Genomic DNA, 21,849 nt, shown 5'->3' on the forward strand with positions numbered 1-21,849 from the left:
AGGGGATTCAGATCAACAAACTTTCACAGCTGGCTGCATGATCATAGTAGATAATAAATTATGCTTCACATGCCCTTGAAACAGAAATACACCAATTTCTCTCCCAGAGCCCCTGGATTTAGCAGTTTCAGTAAGAAACATCTTAAAATAGGACAGCTGTTGCTCATTCACAATCAGATCTGGGAGTCTTGTGATGGTGTGACTGGAAATACCTTTCAAGAATCTATCCATTATGCCAAAGGCAGTGCATCACCCAGCAAAACAAAGCAAAACAAAACAAGCTGCAATTTCCTCTTACACTATCCTGAGACTTTTTATTTTAAATGCCAAATTGTTAACTGGAGACCCAGTTGATATTCATGTATTTTTTTTCTTTACTACCCAATAGATAAAGCTCTCTGGGTGGTTTACCACAACCTCTAAGAAAGGCTTGGCTTCAAAAAGAAGAATATGCAGAAATGCACTTCAAATGTTGACTTCAGTCTATTCACAGTAACCACCAGCTGCCCAGTACCAATGCTAGAATTTGGGGAATCCTCAGATTCATCTTTCATCTGGATATGGCAAGATATGGCTAACCAAAATACTTCTAATGCTGCATCTGACCATAGCTGACCTTCTGGAATGCTTCATGCAAAGCAAGAATGGAAGTACTGTTGCAGCAATACCCCCTTTGAAGGCCTTAGCTCAAGCCAAGGGCTTGAGAGCACAGAGCTGTTGAGAGGTTGCATGCTCTTCCTGCTATGAATATCAGCCTGAATCATAAACAAAAGCTGAACCTGGATCCAGTTGGTTTTTGAATGTCTCCTAAGGCACAATGCATGCTGTGGCAGAAAAATGTCCTACAACACACAGAATTCTTTTCCAATCTCATAGGATTGCACCTTTAAAGACTCTTTACAATCCCTCATTCTCAACTCTTAACCTCTCTTGTGGTCTACTCTTAAGTACGTTTTAATTGTGTAGACTACTGTATCTTGCTTTCGTAATGTCATTGCTCTTAGTTTATTTTAGATTTATTGTTTATATTTTGCTTCATTTTTATGTAAACTAATCTGTGAATATAACTGAAGCACAATACAAAATATGTCTGTATGTATAAATGAATAAACTGATGGTGAAACCTATACAATGGTTTGGATCCAAATTAAGTTAGCTGAACTTAGCTCCCACTGAAATCAATGGAGCTTAAGTCATGAAACCAACTTAACATTTAATTCTATACATGTCTACATAGAAGTGCTATCGGTTTCAGTGAAATTAGGATTCTGTGGTGAGTTGGATCTAACCCAATGCCTTGTGTAAATTTTCTAGAAATAAGGTACTAATAGTTTGTGTGAATGCAACGTAAGAGTTCAGGCATAAACATGCTAACCAGTTCAACAGAAATACCCAAAACCTAGAATGATGAGCAAATAATAGCTTACTAATGGAAGCTGCATGCCGTATTGTAATGCAGAATGCTCCGATTCAGGGTTCCAGCCAGGCAGCTGTACAGTCTTCCAGGATAGATCTTGACAATCAGTCAGTACTCCATGGCCACTGAACATGTTCAGTCCTCACAGGCCAGTTCTAGGTTGTTACCACACCCTCACCCTGGTACAGAACCGTTCTTGCAAATCTTTGGGTTACCCTAGCCCTGTTACTAATTCCTGCTTGGGTGTTGGCAGTGCCAATTTTGCTGGATACATATCTGCTTTAGACAATGAGATTGCTATTAATATAGGATTGCACTGAGATGGGATAAAAGAAATACATTATCCAGAATACGTAGTTCAGGGGATAATGGTAATAACAACAGTCACAGAACCCTGGCTTCCAGATTGTTTTCCAGAGTCAGTAAGGTAATATTCCTATATTTCCACTTGGGCACATAGCATCAACCCCATAATGAAAATACTGGCCTTTAAAAGAAAGACACATGGAAATGGAAGCACAGCGTGGAAAAGTCTGAATTTCCACTATGAACAGGACCATGAAGACCACCTGGGCAGTGCTACTTCCACTGTCTTCCCATCTGAAATGCAAAGGAGTAGAAACTGACAGGTTTGCTATCTCTTGAAGTTGAACTATTTGATACTAGGCAACGTCAGGAAATAGACCTTTGGAGACAAGCCAGAGTAAAGAATGGTTTCGCAACACATTTTTTAGAGTCAGTTTGTGGGGTGGGAGGGGAAAAAAATCACATGTGTTACTGTGGCCATCTTTGCCTTTGCTTTTTCTAGAAAAAGTTACTTGAAAGCTAAAAGGCAGATCAAGCTGATCATACCCTCTGCTGACTACTCTAGGGCATAAATATCACAAAGCATATGAGCTTTAGATGTTAACTAAGTGAACTCAGGAATTTCTATTCATAGCCCAGTGCTTTGTTTAGAAGCACCTGATTCTGTAGTACTGCTGAAGCTGAGCAAGCGTGGGGCTGATTGACGACTGGATGGAAGACCAACAACAGCACAATCCTGTGACTTTCACTGCAACCAGGGGGAGTTATTCTGAAGTAGGGGTACATAGTACTAAAGCCAAGCAGTCCTATGTTAATTGTTTCTAAAGTCTTAAATTAAAAAAGAAAGTTGACATTCTTCCCAAGCTACAGTCTACATGACTCTTTAGAACATTTCCAATAGCTTGTTTGGTTAATGAAGGGTACAACCTGCCAAATTTGCTCTAGGTATCATCTAGAATAACTGATATATACGCGCTCAGGTTTGGACCAGGGATTGAATGGGATATAATGCAGGCTGCTTAATGATCACAGAGTTATATGCTATGCCTCAGGAATTTTGCTCCCCACCATTATACACCCCCCCAAAACCTCCTCATTACTCCACTTCCCAATATACCATTACCTTGTTCAACTTACTGGAATAGAGATATCCAGGAAACATGGACTGAGGCCTAGTCAGAGTTAAAGTCTGGTCTAGATCCTATCTAGTTTGTGATCTGGTCCAAAAAGGCCTGGGAAGCAAACATTTGTAATTCAGCCTGCAGTTTGGCTGTTACCTTATCTCTACTTGTAAGTATATTTCTTTTAAATAAATACCTTTATTTATTTAAAGGTCAAGTGGCTTCTAGCAGAGTTGTCCTTTGAAATGGCTCACACAGTTTCTTAATGCTGGTTTCCACAAATGATTACATTGTTTTCTTAATCCTTCTCCAAGAAAAGAAAATCAAATAACAGGCAAAAATATTATCATGACATGCTATTGCTCCACTCATTCAGGCCAGAAAGCAAGAGGATTGCCAAAAGACAAATCCTATTAAGTTTATTGAAGTCAAGATCATGAAATGATTAGAAATTAATAAATACGAATAAAAATCAAAGAAACTACTTAAATATGTCTTAAAATCTGATGGGGAAGGGACGTCTTCAAACACACAAGCTAAGATTTTTATTTCTCCTTAGTCTAGGCAATTTGTTTCTGAAGTTGCACGGCTAAGGCAGTTTCTGCTTACAGATGCGGGGACTGTACAGAGTATGATCAATTACATTTGTATTTATTTTCAATTGGAACATGATTGCAATAATTTATTGGCAAGGCAGGGAGACATACCTTTTAAGTGTTTGTATTCCCTCAGCTCTGTTGGAAACTCTGTTGGATCCAGCAGAGCTGAATAACCATGCTGAGTGAGGACTGGAGGAGGTTGTCTGGCAGTGAGACCCCAACAGCGAGTACTACTAGTTGGGTCAGTGGATCTGATGGAAGGGACCACAGGAAACACAGAACAAAATTTCCCAGGGGAGTACTTCTTTGCATCAGTAATTTAAGGAAACTACTGCTACAAGATGTGGTGATGTCACAGACTTAAATGGTTTTAAAATGGGATTAAACAGATTCAGAGAAGATAGGCCTGTCAGTGGCTAGTAGCCATAAAGGTGAAGCAGAACCTTTAAGGGCAGCACTGCCACCAAATACCAGTGACTGGGTCAAGAACATGGGAGACCAATTTCCTTCTTGAGGGTTTCCTGGAGGCATTTGACTGGCCATCAAAGGAAAAAGGATGCTGGATTAGATAGACCTTTTGTCTGATCCTGCAGGCCCTTTCTTATGCTAAGAGTCTGAACATATACAGAGCAAGTGTCCTTTTCTGAATTTATTTATTACATTTCTACCTTGCCCACTAGTGAGGATGACTCTCTGGGTGGCTAGTAAAAATGTAAAGAAGCAGTACCCTTATTCTAAGTCTGGTACTATTTCCACTCCATCAAATGCACCAATATTTATTTAGGAACAACTAGCTGTTCCTTCTCCCTCAAGGGTTAAATTTAAAATTGTTCAGCACAAAGCACTGCCACCACTGCAGATTGATAAAGGACTCAAATTACAATAATCAACCAAATACATTGTAATGCTTGCAAACATACAATTGTGGACAATTCTTTTGGTTACCTTTCTATGTATTATTATTATTACAAAATTACATTATCATGACTTGTATTTTTGGCAGCAAAAGGCATTTTATTTTGCCCACCTTCAGTTTTATTTTGCCATAAAACTGAAAACTAACTTTGATATTTGATCAAGAATTAAATAGAGAGCTACACCTGTTAATAATTCAGGTTAGTAACAGACCAATGGTTCTTTCTAATTAAAAATACCATGCAAGTGAAATTACTGCTCAAAATAAAGGGTACATAGTTCACTGCACTTATTTAAAGATAACAAGTATAATGTCTCAGTGCATATTAACCCAATTTAAAATAATATTACAGCAGAAATTGCATGAGGTAGATTCTTAACCACCTAATTCCACTTCAGTTTTAATGCATAATATATTCTTAACAGACAATAGTTTCTCAAATATAGTAGTGCTGAAGTCTCTCTATTGAAGAGGTTGATAAAATATCACTGACTCTGCCCACATCACATAAAAAAGATGGCAGGCCAATCTCCCGAGCACTTCCTCCCATTTGCTGAACTAAAGGGAGATGAAAATGACGGACATAGAGTAGGTTCAGCAACTAACTGAGGCAAACTAAGACCCAGAGCTGGATGCTGAAATTAAGCCCTGAACTATACTATGCTATATACCTTAGAATTTTCAATAATTTCCAACAGGCAACCAAACCAGGTCTGGAATACCTGCACGAGAAACCCGTGCGGCAATTTGAAGGCAACAAATCCAGCTCCTGGGTGCACACAGTTTGGGAAGTGGCTAGTTTTATAAGTTTGGAGAGCATGCTTTCCACCTGACTCTGATGACTAGGTAGCAGAACTCCTAGAACTGGAATCTCAAAATGAGTTACATATAAAGCACGACTGAGGTCTCTTTGGATGAAAAAGCTGTATACAATTTTATTTGCTTATAATATTTATATACTGCCTTTCAAATGTAGTTCAATGATTATTAATAACAATACTAATAATGTGGAAGGAATTTCTCCCACAAATTTAATTGTATATGCCTGGGGTGGCCAAATCGAGGCTCAGGAGCCGCATGCAGCTCTTTTGAGTTTAATTTGCAGCTTGCTGCACAGGTGTCCACTTGCTGCCTGCCACCGGCAGACACCTGCTTGTGTCTCTTAAATATCTGACATTTACTGTGTGTGGATCTTCTATTGAGCAAATCTGGCTGCCCCTGGTATATAGGATGTCTTTGTGAAATGCTTTGATTAAACAATATTGCCTGAAAACAGCAACTGCCACGACTTACTAATACTTTGCCTCCTTGCCCAAATGACACACAAAACATCCTCCACTCCTTTCTTCCCATCTTTTTCTGTTTTATCTTCTATCTAGTAATCTTTCTTTAATTATTATTACATTACACTTATATCCTGCCATTTTTGTCTCTTGTGAGAAACCCAACGTTGCTTACAGAGTTCTCTTCCACTCCATTTTTATCTGTACAACAACTACTCTGTGAGACCGGTTAGGCTGACAGACTGTGACTGGCCCAAAGTCTCCCAATGAGCTTCATGGCTGAGTGGCAACTAGAACTAGGATCCCTCAGATCCCCAGTCCAACACTTTAGAACATGGATCCTCAAACTACATCCTGGGGGCTGGATCCGGCCCGCCATGCCCATTTGGACCCACCACACGTGTGCCCGCACCCACCCACCGTACCCTGCATGCGGGAGGCAGTGGTTTGCTTGCTTGGAGAAAATGATCTCCGACTGAGCAAGCTGCTGCTTCGTGCACCCGCCTCACAGCGCATGCCTGCCGCCACCTGCTCCTCGCTGCGCACGCGTGCCTGCACCTCACCGCCCACGCCCTGCCTCACCTTGCCCCGCCATGTGCCCTGTCCCCGCCTCAGCACGTGCTCGCATGCGCCGCCCCTGGCCCGGCCCACATGCGCCGCCGGCACCACTGGCAGCTTTCAACTGGCCCCCTGGTGGAAAAGTTTGAGGACCCCTGCTTTTGAACATACCGTACTGGCTCACTTTTCTAACTAAAAACAGAAGTCTGGCCATTCTGTAATTCTGAAGAGTTCCAGCAGGGCAGTAAGTATTCAATTCCTCTTGTGACTGATATAGTTTAAAAATGTTCTAATGTTCAATATAATGCTTCTTAATGTCTATTATGATGATTATTTTGTAGATAAATCTTAAACTACCAATAGGAATACTTATAACTTTTAACTCATGCAAACAGGGTCATTCTTTTATTCCCTTTTACTATTACATATTGCTGAAGGCTTGTCTCTTGCTACTGTTTATTTTATTCATTAACTCCAATTCCAATTAACTCTAGTACCAAACATCCAAATTTGATCCAGTTATAAGAATGGCATCTGCACATATCTAGGCATACACAGAAAGGTTTTGGAATGGCACCACATTATGTTAAGACTCACTTTGCATATTGTTTCCAGACTGAACACAGAAACTGAAAACTGAACTGTACTGAAAACTGTTTTATTCTTCCTTAAAATTGAGCATTTGTCCCAAGCTCTGGCTGAAATGGACTGTAGCACTATTCCTAGTTGAAAGATTGATGTCAGATTTTGAACAGTTTTATCGTTCATCTCAAATTCTATAATGCCTTATATTGGTAAAATTAATATCAGCCCAATTAGATTAGCAAAACAAAGGAACTAAAATAAATCAGTCAAAACCCTAAAGCTCTCAGTTGATTTTGTTGTGTAAAGATATTACTTCAGAGTATTCAATATGTATGGATCTTAAATGAAACAACAAGTTAGAGAAAAAGCATGTGATGTCACCTCCTCTTTGTTCAATACTTAAAGACCAGAAAGTACAAACATGATGCAATAAATATTGATATTCATTGCTGCTGTACAATTGGAAGTGACAACGACCTTTATCAAGCATTTAATTAAGACAATTTAGCTACAGAGTTCTGAATTATATGGTGCATCTTAATTAAAAATCCCACTTTTCAGAATTTGTAAGCTCAGATTCTGTTGTGTTTCTAGTCCTTCACAGTGGCATTTCAACTCAGCATGGTTTTGAAAGTTTTGTTTTGACCTATATGGAGGGAAGCTAAAATTTGGCAAGGCCACAGAAAAGATACTTTGCTGCTTTTATCAGAATTCCAAGAGGCAGCTTGCATGTCACATGGACACAGTGAAACACAAGCATTTCTGATACAAGGTCAAGGGATGATTTGTGGCTCTCACCCCTGAGTTCCATTTGCGGATCAGACACACAAAAGGGAACCACTGAATCTGGAAGCCCAGTTCTCACTTGTGCTTCTAATTTTTATTTATTTATTTATTTATTTGGAATTTTTGTATGTCGTCCTATTCACATAAGCCTCTGGACGGCTTCCAACTTCATAAATAAACAATCTTACAGATAAGTACATATAAAATCTGGATTCATCCTGGCTAAAAATTTAAAACCAATAGATAATATTAACAATTATTAAAATATCGTTCAAATAAAAAGGTCTTGGCCTGGCGCCGAAAAACAAACAATGATGGCGCCAGGCGGACCTCTCTGGGGAGCACATTCCATAAGTGGGGCATCACTGCAGAGAAAGCCCTCCTCCGGGTACTCACCGTCCTAATATCTTTCACGGAGGGTTCCCGGAGGATGGCCTCTGCTGCCGATCTCAAGGGGCGGGAGGGCAAATAAAGAAGCAGGTGTTCCTTTAGATATCCAGGTCCCAAGTTGTTAAGGGTTTTGTAGGTGATAACCAGCACCTTAAATTGAGCCCGGACTTCGATGGGGACCCAGTGAAGCTGGTGGAGGCCTGGGGTTATATGAGAATAACACCCAGTCCCTGTCAGCAGCTCTATTTTGCATCATCTGAAGTATCCGGACTGTCTTCAAGGGCAGCCCCACATAGAGCACGTTACAGAAGTCCAATCGGGAAGTAATCAATGCATGTGTCACTGTCGCCAGGCAATTCAAGTCAGCACTTGAATTAAGCACTGTGAACCTGCAGTTCCTATCACTTCTGATAGCTGCTATAGACAACTGGAACAGATGGATCTACTGGCATTTATTCTTGCTTTGGATACACTAAATAAGGGGATTTTCGTTCAGAATTTCCACTGAGTAGAGGCCACAAAAAAAATGACCTCCTATTGCTGCCCTCACCTGCCAGAAACAAGAAGTTGCTCCAGGAACTGCATTAACAAATGTTTTATATAAAGTATGTAATTAAAGATGCAATCCTATGCATGTTTACTAAACATATTACCTTATTTTCAGCACACCTTTGCTCCTCTCAATCAGAATGTGATGAAAGTATGGCCTGGCCCTTTGTGTTAACTACTACAGTTGGAACCAACTGTATTCCTTCTACCCTCTTCATTTGACGTAGTGTTTCCATCTCAACTTCCCTGCTCCCTTCTGTTTATTCTATCTTTATTTGTACTGGATTGTCTTTTTAAAAATTAGTGTCATAAAAGACATTAACCAGCAATGTGCAGAGTAAAATCACCTAGTAAGTTTAATAAAAAGTATACAATATTTTAAAGAAAAGAACTAATCTATGGTATAGGATCTTGCATTGCCATTATTTTTATCATTCCAATATAGCCTATTTCTTGATAAACTCATTTTTACATCATATGCCATTCCTGGACTTGCAAATAGAATTCATCTCACTGATATCTTCTGTATAGACTCTGTTATCTTTCTTGCATAAAGAGGCAAAGTATACTGACACAGGTTCCAGGGTTGCACCCAACCCTGCCCCCTCACAGTACTGTGGACGTCTGAGGCAGGAAAACCTTTTAAACATATACCACTGTATAGTGGTACCTCTGCTCACAAACGCCTCAGTTCACGACCAAATCAGGTCACGAACAAACATTTCATAACAATTTTTACTCAGGCCGCGAACTCCGCGTTGGGTGGCGACCGTGATTCGGCCATCTCTCCCCCACCCCTGGGATGACGGGCGCGTGCAGGGACAACGGGTGTGCTCTCAGTCGTGCTGAGGGGTGGGGGAGATGGCTACGTTCCTACTCGGGGGGGGGGAGATGGCCACAATCTTTGTTGTTCTTTGTCACTTTGCTTCACATTTTTCTGATTTAAAAAAATAGTAACAGAACGGATTAACCTTATTTACATTGAACCTTATGGAAAAATTTAACTTGGCTCACGACCAATTTGGGTCACGACCAAAGTCCTGGAACAGATTAAGTTCGTGAGCCAAGGTACCACTGTATGTGGAGGATTCTTTCAGATCTTGGGAATTTTATCACACAGCGCTCCAGCATCTGAGAAAGCCTGCACGCACAGGGGTTTATGCATTAAGGTTTTCCCAGCTCAGGCATGCATACTAAGGTATAAATAGTAAGGCCAAGGATACAAAAAGCTACATGATGCTGAGGGCAGGACTAAATCTGTGACTTCAAAGCTCCTTTTCATGTTTTGCTCCTTCATGCAGATAATGTGCAAAGGTGGATGAAAGTGAGTTTTTTATATGAAAGATTCAGTTATGTTATAATTACATACATAAACTTCTCAAGTCTGAATTTTTATAGCTATGAAATAATTTTACCACTTCCTTCATGTTTTATGTGTGAACTATAACACATTTACAAGAGCCCTGCTGCAAAAGAACAAAAAAAAACCCCTCTTTGTAGAATATAAGCCAATAATTTTATCTAATGCTCTCAAATTTGAATTTTTAGCAGAATATATCATGCTATTGAGAAATTCTTCATGGAAAAAGAGCAAAACACAGTTACCAGCTTAATGTGATCTCTTACAAAGAAAAGAGTACTGATACAAACTAGCATGATATAGTCCTCCCCCAGTTTCTTTTGATCAAGAAGGATTACTTTTCAAAGAACTATAGAACATTTGTGCTTTTCAAACGCACAAGGATTACAACCTTTGACTCAAATTCTACAATTATGAACACAATTATAAATTTTCTCCTCATGAAACCAGCTTCTGAACAAAGACAGTTATCGACACCAACTATGCAAAAATGACAGCCATTTGTTGAAACATTATTTGCAAAGTTCTGGTTGCTTTCTCCCCACCATGATAGCTACAATCCTGCTCATTTACTAAGAGGATTATCAACATGCTTGAACTTCTGTATAATCAGGTATATTGTATACATGAAATGTGTTTAACCACTGCTCCTTACTGGCTTTCTATATAGATCTAGAACAGAAATGTCTTTTAGAGATTTTGACAGTCGTGTGAAATGGCATACAAATGCAATGAAGAAAATATTTTTTTTCTTCTTTAATATATACCTTTTTATTCTGTAATACACCAGAACCAAAGTGGCTCCATAAAAAAAAACAGTGTACCCTTAGCTTTTATCTCCACTAACTAAACTGACTTCCTAGCATTTAATCAAGTGAAAGAGCAGTCCTATGTTCGCAGGGAAGCATTCCAAGATCGGAGCACTCTGTTCCTTCCTGTGCCCTTTCAACCCTTGCCAATAGGAAAGAAGTCAACAGGGAGTTGTGGCTTACATAATTTTTCTTCAGATGCATTCTAATGTTCCCTAGAAATAAAGGCATGGTCAGGAGATAGGATTTAGGAACTCTTAGATACCCAGCCACTCTTTCCCTTCCAACAGCATGCCCCTAAACACTTATTTCACTTCTCGGGGCAGCTGGAGTTCAAACCTCATAAAGGGAGCCATTTGCAGAGCTAAATTGTGTCACTGATGTCAGTAAAATTCTTCAGAGATTGGAAATCTAGGTCAAAAAAGATACTATTTTTGATGTGTGTTTAGCAGCTATGTATTTCACTTTTACCCTAGAGTAGGAGAAAGGTTAGGATTAAAAAAGAAAGTTTAGTCCTAAACCTGGCATGCTCGTTTTCAAAGTGCAGTGAATATTTTATCAGGGATAAAAGATTATTTTATTTTATCTGGGATTTAACGAATCCAAATCTGCAGTCTGGTATGGTCAAGACAGAGTTTCACCATCTTAGTGAAAGAATATGGAATACATTACTGGCATTTTTCATTTAAAGGCAACTATGAAGGGAAGAAATAATTAAATTATCAATCAGCTTAAAATGTATTCCTGAGTGAAATGAGCAGAAAGTGATGCCCTAATTTATTAATTATAATCGAGAAAATGCTATGAAATGATTATTAGGCTCCTTTTTCATCAGAAACATACAATGGTGTGATAGAGCAATACTTTGCTAAGAACTGCATGTCAAACTCCAAGCCATCCCCACTAACTACTTGATATAGAAGGGATTGCCTTTAAACAACTGTAGGTCTGATAAACAGTATTCTGGAACCAAAGTGATTAAAAATACCATTACAGCAGTTTAGGAAAGGTTCCTGATGATTTCAAAAGCTGCTAAAAGATAATCAGAGCTGCCAGCAGCCAATAATCTTCTAACTGAAACCATTTTAAGCTGTGAATATTTTTATCTGGTTTCTATCATGCCATTCCTCCATGTAGTTCAGAATGCTATACACAGAGTTATTATAGATAATATAACTATATATATTATAGTTATTTCTTCACACCTATTCAGTGAGCTAGCTGCATGGTAAAGCCTGTCATAAGGTCAGCCAATGAAGTAAATGGATAAGCCTAACACTTTAGGTCCATTCATGTTCCTTCATCCAGTTTACCACACTGGTAGTAAACCACTAGTGGAGATGATCATGTTTTTGTCATTTACTATTTGGTGATATTTCCTCCCAAATTGCTAGAAAGCACCATTATCTAAAGTTGAAATTTGCTTAAGAAAACAGTATCTTTACTACTCTGAAATGAAGGTGTTTCTATTACAGAGCTTAGAATTATTATCCATATCTTCATTGCCATATTAATATTCTGTGTTTTTCCTATATGTAAACATAACTAGAGAAAAAGAAATGTTAACTGGCCCATTTTTCCCACACCTCCAAACTGTTCAAATGTTTCTTTATTTGAACAGGGGTAAGCAACTTTTGGCAGTACCCAGTGAGACATAAGCAGAAATGCAAATTATTTTGCACTAGCTCAAGGGGCCCTGTGTGAAATACAAGCAGTCCCTAAGTTATGAACATTTGAGTTACGAACAAACTGCCATAAAGCCTACTAATTTGTTAAAACTACCGTGGAAAATTGCCATTACCATAGAGAGAGAAGAAGTCAAAGAGGAGAGAGAGGCCTCCAAAGCAGGCCTTCCTGCCCTACCCATTTGGACAGGGAAATCTCCCCAGCATTTCCTTGTTGCAAAGAGGAGGTATTAGTGAATTGGGGTGCATGGGTGAGGCTTGGGATATTAGTGGTTTTTCACTTTCATGGGTGGGTCCTGTGCCCCAAAGCCCACATATGTGAAGGGCCAACTATACATAACCCAACTTACATGCAAATCCGTTTTAAAGATGAATTTCTGTTTTCTCAGGAATGGAACTTGTTTGCCTGTAGCATTCACTGACATGAGTTTTTCAGGGAATCCCATTATGTCACCTGCTACTGGTCACCTACTAGAAGTCCCTTACATTAGCTGTATAGTTTATGTGAGTGCTCCCGTTGCACTGCATACTGTCCCTGGTGCCCTCTGGATGCTTTAGAGTACAACTACCATAATCTCTGAGTGTTGGCCATGCTGGTTGCAGATTGAGAGTTGATGTCCAAAATAACTGGAGGATAACAGGTTGTCTATCCCAGAGTTAGAAATACCCTCTACAGGTTTAGTGTCAGAAACAGGAATAAAGAAGTAATTTTAGAAATACAGGGTAAACCTTTTGGAACATATACATACATACATATGTGAGTTCAGTGTGTTCAGTTTTATATCCTTTACAAGCAAATCCTTTGCATACAGGCAGTCCCCAAGTTATGAAGGTGTTTCCCTTTCCAGATGGCTAAGGCAGGAAGCATGCTTTGGAGGCCCTCCTTCTCTGTCTTCAGCTTCAGCTCTCTCTATAGTAATGATGGTTTCCTGTACTTTTTTAATTAATATGCTTTATGGAATTTTGTAAGTACAGATTCACAATTGAGGTATTTGTAACTTGGAGACTGTATTTCCAGTTTTATTCAATAAAGGTATTCTGGTGTTGTTCCTTAGACAGTAACAAACTATCTATTGGGGGGATTTTATTATTAAAAGCTCCTTTGACTGCAGTTTGTCTTGGAAGGAAAATGCAGTATACATCAAATGAATAAATAAATGCAAAAAAGTGCCTGGAAATAGGGTTTTATTTGGCAACTATTTGGTTGCTGTTCACATCAGAGTTTTTAAAATCATCTCCCTGTCTACTGCATTATGTTTCTAAGGTTGTAGAAGATATTTTAATAAATAAGCTCACTGATGGTAAGTTAATGGAATAACTGCATTGAAGCAACCAGGAAAGGACACAAGCTTTAGCTTGTTAAACAAAAGATAACAGATAGATGTAAAAATGGAACAAAAATGTTTCTGTACAAATGTGTGAGCAAGAGTGTGTCAGAGAGAATAGAGTTATGGACTGTGACTACTGTTTATGTTTACACATATTTGAATATATAGTTTCAATAAAATAGGCATCAGATGTTTGAGTGCATGGTGGCCTTTTTATTTAACAGGGCTACTGACAATCCAAAGTGCTGTTATTAGAATAGTTGGTATGCCACAATGAAATGTTAACTAAAATAAAAACAAAATCAGAGATCATGTTACTAATATCAAACAATCTAGTGTCTACAGCAGGTTTCTGCTTCCCAGAGCTCTATTCTCAGTGCTATGGACCATTCCTATCTGCAGTCTCCCTCTTTTCTCAGTCCTCATTCCCTTTACTGAACTGCTGAAAAGCTGTGCTCAGTTTTCATCCAGTGCTCCATCTAATCTGTACACTACTAAATACAGGGTTGGATCACTGACTTTTTTTTTGATAGACCTAATTCACTTCCTTGAAATCATAATATTCTGTGGAGCACAAGAGCTAATTCACTCAACACTTTAAGGTCAAAGAAGCAGAAGACCCAGTTAGCAGGAACCATTAGCTCACCTTTCAACTTCAAAGAAAAAAATGCTTGCTAAGCACTCATTTGCACACCAAAGAGCCAAGCCATGACCAGCCAGTGTTTGCAGCTTTACTTTCAGCATATGAAATGACCTAATTCAAGTTGAGATGCCTCGGTGTCAAGAAGTATGCACAGACCAGTTCCTAGAACTATTAACAGGAGGGTAAATAGTAGAAACCAATGTGTTGGTGCATCTTTAGCTCATCAATGTAGTGTGTGTGTGTATGCACACGCGCGCATTGTTCTTGTTATGTGAACAATCCCAGGCTAAATGTTCCATTTTAGCACATGCAACTACTATTATTTCCTGCTGAATATGTTGATTCTAGGAGTATGTTGATTCTAATAGGAAGCAGGAAAAAGTAATTTGCTGAGTTGACCAATCCCCTTTGCTCCCATGACATATCTCAACCTTTACTTGCTGAAATCACATCCTTTGCATATGGGTGGGGTGGATCATAGCCTCTGTTAATTTACTACAATTCTATGTCATGTAGGCCACAGCCTCAGTACCAGAACTGGAGTAATCCTACTATCTTGATTGCTACTAATGCTCAAGAATACATCATTTAGAGACAAGCACCACAGTTCCAATTCTATTGCCCATACTATATCTTAGAGTTAATAAAATGCTTTCATTATATATGTTTCCCTTCAAATGATAGGTTTTGATATTATACATCTGCTGTATCATTATATAATCCTAAATTTAACAACAATATGATAGTATAATTAATAGAAAGGAGCAAAATGAATATTTATCAGCTGATATAAAATATCTATTGCTGTACATTACCAGTCAATTAAGCAGGATCAGGGTGGTTTTATTCAAGCTTTCTATAAAGAATAGCATTTAGCAAAAAGATATGCTCTTGCCACTGTTAGAAATTCACACAGTTTAAAGGCTGAATTATTTAACCAGTCTTAAAAATGGAAAGGCATCCAATTGCACTTTATGAAGTAATTATGCAAACTACTCTTACGGAAAAATCCTACTTTGCAAATAGAGGGGAACCAGGAGAGAGAATCATAGCTTTTAACATTTGTGGCATACTTTGTGCATGCGCAACTTGAGAACTAAGGGCACCTGGGAATAAGACTTAATACTGATACAAGTCTACTTAGAAGTAAGCCCCATGGTGTTCAATGGGATTCCTTATATGCATAAATCTGTGGCCTTATTATAAAAACCTTATCATAAATCATAAAACCCATTTCAGTTTGTCACTTTAATTTTTAGGATCAGGTTTAAACAACAATGCGAAAACATGATGTATTATTAAGTGTTACTTTTTGTACACATATTTTTGCCACTCTGCTTAAAAGACCCACCACCACCACCAAGAGGAATGTTTGCTTTAAAATACAGTATTCCTTTACACAGAAAAGAAAGACACCAATTAGAATATAAGCCAATATAAATGGCTGCAAAACATTACTATTTACAGCAACAATACATATCACAACCAGTGTTTGGAAGTGGTTTAAAGTATTGCTGTATATGGCTTATTACCTAAAGCTATACTTCTTCTGTTCTTAAATGATAAAGCTGCAGAATGCAAACAAAATGATCTTAGAAGTTAGTTTTGCATGAAAGAAAGAAATCTTTGAATAGTATTAGCATTAATATGCAATCAGAAATGTGCCACTTTATGAAGCAACAATCTATATGCAGAGATTATGAACTTTTCTATGCGCTTGAAAAGGTTGTTGTGATTGATGGATGCGTAGGCATGTTGTTTTCAGTCTCATTCCCTGCAACTGGCACACTGTAAAATGTAATATTATAAAACTGCACTGATTAGAGTAGTGGAAATAAAAGCAAGATTTATTGCCTCCAGGTTAATTAAACGGTAAGCTGTTTGGCAAAAAGGTATTAACAACAGATTTTACACCCCAAACAGCAAATGTGCCTATACAGCCTCTTTCAGCAGACCAGATACTCTCTACCTACAAAGAGCACAAACCAGAGCAACCACTTTACCTTCTGAAAAATCAATCAGTCCGAGCAAATGGAGCAGCTTCAGAGACGCAAATATAATCACCACAATACCCACTGTTTGCAGTCCCTCCGACTCCCACTCCAAAGTCAACATTCTTCGAGCAAACCAATCATTCCAGACAAGCTGTCAAGCCACTGTGCAATCAGAAGGAAAGTTGAGAGGATTTCAGCGGTGTTTTTCTTCACACTCGGAAAAGTTGCCAGCTAAGTGGGATGGGCTGAGGAAACTAACTGCCCGCTCAGGTGGAACCAAAGTGTTAACTGAAGCCCCTCATCTCATGTATCCCAACGTCGGTTTTAGATTTGAGCAATTCCTCTCAGGAGCGTGCACGAATCCCTCGATATGGCACTCTTTCCAGCAAGTGCTCTCGCTTCTGAGCTGCTAGGAGGGCATTCGTTTCAGAAGTCACTTCACCGAGCCCGTCTAGAAAAGGCAAGTCTCTCAGGAAAGTTGCACTCGAGAGCTCAACCAGCGTGGCTTGATCAAGTGCCTTGCAGACGCGTGCTTTACAGTTCAGCCCCAGCTAACAGGAACACAGCTTTGGAGCTTGTCCAATGCCAGATTAATCATCGTTATCAGTTTGCAGCCTTTTCATTTATGATCTGTTAGAATACGTTGGCTGCTGGAGTTTCGTATGTGCTAGCTGTAGGTGTAACTAAAGTCGTTTACCAGGATTCAGACTGGTAGTTGCCTAGATGACTTCTTCCTGGCCTTTTCCCACATTACACAGTGGCGCAGGTAAATTCACCAGCATGACCAAGGTAGTTTCTGTTCCCAGATCATTCCAGAAATAAGACTGGAAACAATCTAAATAAAATTGTATTTATGCAAGAAAATCTGAAGCTGACTTGTGCCAAGTCCTCTGGCACCTTGCCAAATACATAAAAATAAAAGAATTAGCAGGAAAGTTATCAAATCAGAGGGAGAAATAAGGTCCCTGCCCCCCCCCCCCATACAACTTCCTGTCAGAAAGTCACCCTCTCTTGCAGAGGCAGCAAGCACTTCTGTAGTCAGGGTCAGCTCCAAATTGAGGAAACCCTGACTGACAGTAATCAGTATAGCCCTTTTGGTACTGACCATTGCATATTACCCCCTTGGCCTGTAACTGTACCTCTGCTCTCTTTGGCCCCTACTTTTGGCCCTTTAAAAGATATCCTGCCCAACATGACAAAGCCTCTATTGTAAAAGGGGGGATACAAACTTCAAGCCAGATAGCAACATGATTTGACACACATGGCATTGCTTCACTTAACCTCAGAGGAACCCTGAGAGGTAGCCCAAGGCAAGCAATAGTGACATGGCAAGAGGGGAAGAGGAAACATTGTATTTATTTTGGCTGATGCTGCTCAGGTGTCCTGATTAAGATTAATAATAAAAATACTTTTGAGGGTGAGAATTGTTTCTTCTACCTGTAAAAGAACAACCACTAACAAAACTAGCACAGAGTGATTTATTATTTCACCCATTATCTGAGTGAAGATAGAAAGTGAAGAACCACAAAGATTTATAACCCTGTATAAATTTATTTTGGAATATCTGTCACACTTGGATTTACTACTAGTGCAGCTTGTAGCTGTTTTAAGAGGGCACAGCATGGCTGGATTCATAGACAATTTCCCCTGGCATCAGCAGCAACCTCAGTAAAAACATCAGTATGCCAACCTGTAACACAGGCCCACCTGCAACTCAAACCCCAAGCCCTGTTTTAGCTGACTTTACAAGTTAAGGTGGACAATGATCAAACAAAGATATATGATGGGTTTCAGATCTCCAAGAGCCTTGTCCATATCCACAGGTGAACAGATTGAAAAGTAACTACAGAAAAATGGCTGAACAAAATACAACTACCATCCAACAGCATTTCAGAAATAATGATCCTATTTAAAACAGCCCAGATAACAGCAATTTTAACCTGCAAATTGCTCACAGTGGGTTTCTGAAAGTACTAATCCATTCTCCACTTAGCCCAGAGGTAACAAGCCTCTAACCAGTCAAAAAAGCTCCACTGGGTGACTCCAAGGAAGCACAATAGTGGTGTGAAAAAGGGTTAAGCCCTAAAATAGACTGTTAACCAGGATTAACTGGATTGGGCCTAAATTGCCCACCCTTTTGGGCTCGAGCTGATATTCCACTTGCTCCACTCCCAGTTCCTCAGTTAATTAACAGTTTAATTCTAGGGGAATAATTTGATTCTGTGAGCACCTGTGTCAACAGCACAGGCTTTCTTGATACCCCCAACGATCTACCAGATCTTAGCAGCCAGGAAAATCTCCCAAAGCATGAGAAAATTGCCTGAATCTATAAGCCTCCAGGGTAGCTAAACTAATAGATTCTCCAGCCCTGTATAGGTCAGGCAACATCCCTAGCCTAAACCTAACCAGGTGGAAATCAGGATGGGAACCATACCTAGTACTATTCAACTGCAGATCATCCTCTTTCTGCCCAGAACAGAAAACAAGAATGTGAGATGACATCTGTTGAACCTAATCAATCCTAATGCAATGAATCTGTGATTTCACCTGGCAAGGTGGCTGTTCTGTAGATGTTTTTATTTGAAATATTTTTATCCCTCCTTTGGATTTGAATTCTCAAGGTGGGTCTAAAACATAAGAGAACATGCTAAGGATTCACTCCAATGCTGCATCCCCTTCCTGCACATAGGCCTGCAGACTTGCATGGGATGAGGCAGCCTATGCAAGGAATGAGACGTGGTGATGCCCACCACCACTGGACCTCATCCCATATATTTTATCTACATGACTATTTTGGCCATCTAAAGTGCCAGGGAATGAGAAGAAAGAGACTGGGCAATGATAGGAATTGGCATAAGTCTTCAGCCTAAGCCTCGCTCCTTCCCAACCCTCTATTTAGCAGTCCTTTTTGCCCTCTCTGAGGCCAAGTTATGAGGCCACCACCGTTCTTTCAGCACCAGGTGCAAGGACAGCAAGGTGGTGGCTTAGTCCAGCTGTGAGATCTTGGACCTGGGACGCCAGATAAACCTATGATCCCTAGATGATATTGGGAGGCCATAGGATTGTACCCTAAATAGATTAGAAGTACAAGTGGCTAACATAAGCCCAAGTGCCTCCAAAAACTTGCCTAAACCATCCACATCAGCTCAGGCAGGGAGAGTGTTAGGTGATGGGGTGAGTTTTCACCAACAGAATCCGAATCCTGTCGTAACACAGCACAGTGCCTAAAAAAGGAATAGAAATACCAATAGATCAGGGCTGTTCCCTGCTCCCATGCCAGGGCTGCACTGAGAAACTAGGTGAGCAAAGCTCTGGCGATTTACTGCTCTACCTCCTCTCAGCAAGGACACAGTGATACGGCATTCTCATCCAGGATTAAATCCTTTTGCTAATCAACAACCTCACATTCAGCAGCATTATCTCAAAACTGGAGAGATTAATGTTAGCATTGCTACCTGGGTTCCAAAGCGGAAGGAAACACTGGAAGAGATAGCACGTGTATGTAAAACAAATACCTACACCGAAAATAGGCAACATGACATCAGTGGCATAAATGTGCCCCCAGCTATTTTCCTCTGCAGCCGTTGAGGCATTCCCCTCTTCCCACTTTCTATTTGAAAAAAAAAGTTTTGAACATTTCTTGAGAGCTGTCAGGATCATTTCAAAGTGATGATTGAGCTTTTTACTATACAGCTATCAAGGATGCTATAGTAATGGATTAGCAAGAGGTTGGCTTTTGTGATTCTATGAAGTAGCCTGACAGTAAAGCATTCAGGGTTCCTAAAACACATCATGGTTACTTTTTAAAACATTCTCATGAAATGTTTTTTTAAAATTCATATAAAATCTGCATTCATGTGAATGCACATGAAGACCTCTTCGTGAGTGGGATGTAGCTGCACAAATGTAAGGGAGGTAAGAGCAAACTGCACCACTGAGTTTTGGAAAGCTGTATTTGAGGTCCTTAGATCCTTGGGCTGTATCTGAAATATCAATTCTTAAACATAAAATTTAATAGGAAAATTATTATATGAAGAGGATATTTGGGAAACAAGGTCTGCTTACACTTCTCTCATTTCATCCAGTCCCACCATTTATATGGTTATTCATTCTTTTCCTGGTCTAAAATTCACAAAGCAGTAACAGATTATTTCAATATGCATTAATCGCAAGAGTAACAGAAATGGGGATGTGCATAAGATGTTTTGAGTTTCATGTTTGTGTTCAGTTCCATGAATAATATCACCTGTGGTTATTTTTATATCAGTCAATTATGTCAACAGTATTGAAGAAATATCTGAATACATTATCAGTTTGCAGATGTTAAAGTTCATGTCCCATTTCCATATGTGTGTCTGCACACACATGCATGTATTCACAAATGTCAAGATTAAAGTAAATCAAGGAGTTCAAAGTCATTGGAGAAGCCCAATAGCCTTTGTGACTAAATTGAATGGTCTTCTTAAAATGCTAAGTCACTTCACAAGAATCTTTATAGGCAGTCTACATACAATGGGACAGCTTTGTCAGTTCTTAAGTTCAATCTGTGACATCTCATTTAGCAGGCCAGAGAGAGACCAACTGCCCTTAGAGAGTTATTGTTAGCCAAAAATTTAGAATACTAACTTGATGGACTGTTCAAGCATAGTATAATATACCTTCTTAAATTTTAATTTATTCCATTGTTCTCCCACACAGAGAAAGCAAGAAAACATGTAACAGCTTGGAGAACCCAGTTATCACTGGATATGTTGGCGACATACAGGTATGTGAGGGGATGTCACATGGAGATGGGTAGAGACCTGTTCTCCCCTACAGAGGAAGGCAGGACGCGCTCCAATGGAGCCAAGCTCAGGGAGCCAAGGTTCCATTTGGATGCCAGGAAGCACTTCCTGACAGTCAGGACCCCGAGGGTATGGAATGGGCTTCCACGAGAGGTCGTTGAGGCCCCATTGGTGAGGGTGTTCAAAGATAGGCTGGACATGCACATGGTGGGCATGTCGCAAGTGGAACCGGCTGGTGCCGGAGGTCAGACTAGATGGCCCGGAAGACCCCTTCTGACTCGCTCTGTTTCTATGTTTCTATGTTCCTATGTTCCTATCACTCTCTTGATCAAGCTGCTAAAGATTCTGTAGCAGTGATGCTATATGATCCCAGTATTCCAGTTTGGCATTATGCTTTTTGTATTCCTTGAAATTTCTGTCAGTCTTCAATTTCAGGGTTATGTTGTTGTTCTTGTGTGCTCTCAAGTTGTCTCTACCTTATGGTGACCTTTGAATGAAAGTCCTCTAAAATGTTCTGTAAACACAAGGCTGTGGCTTCCTTTATGAAATGAACCATCTCATATTTGGTGATGCTTGTGGTCTTCTGGTTTTGCTTCTCTTTTACCTGTCTTCAACTTTCTCTATCATTATTCTCTTCTCCAGTGTTGGGAGTAAGAATGATGGCTGCTTTGGGCACGCATTCTCAAGGCTGCTGGCTGGTCTTCTTGTGCAAAGCTCTCCTGCAGCACCATGTTTC

General features: G+C 39.7%; 1 protein-coding gene across 3 annotated transcripts in view; it reads right to left on the minus strand.

Annotated features, from left to right (window-relative positions):
• The window catches only part of KCNIP4 (potassium voltage-gated channel interacting protein 4), a 284,447-nt gene that overhangs the window by 78,323 nt on the left and 184,275 nt on the right, over nucleotides 1-21,849 (minus strand). The window contains exon 1 of one of the 3 annotated variants that reach the window (XM_044418028.1): nucleotides 16,339-16,450. The exons of the other annotated variants lie outside the window; for them this stretch is intronic. Within the exon in view, the coding sequence (XP_044273963.1) occupies nucleotides 16,339-16,450 (112 nt within the window). Of the gene's footprint in view, nucleotides 1-16,338; nucleotides 16,451-21,849 lie in introns of those variants that run through there. 3 annotated transcript variants of the gene reach the window in all.

The sequence above is a fragment of the Varanus komodoensis genome, unplaced genomic scaffold (assembly GCF_004798865.1).
Source record: "Varanus komodoensis strain SLA01 unplaced genomic scaffold, ASM479886v1 scaffold9, whole genome shotgun sequence".
Taxonomy (NCBI): domain Eukaryota; kingdom Metazoa; phylum Chordata; class Lepidosauria; order Squamata; family Varanidae; genus Varanus; species Varanus komodoensis.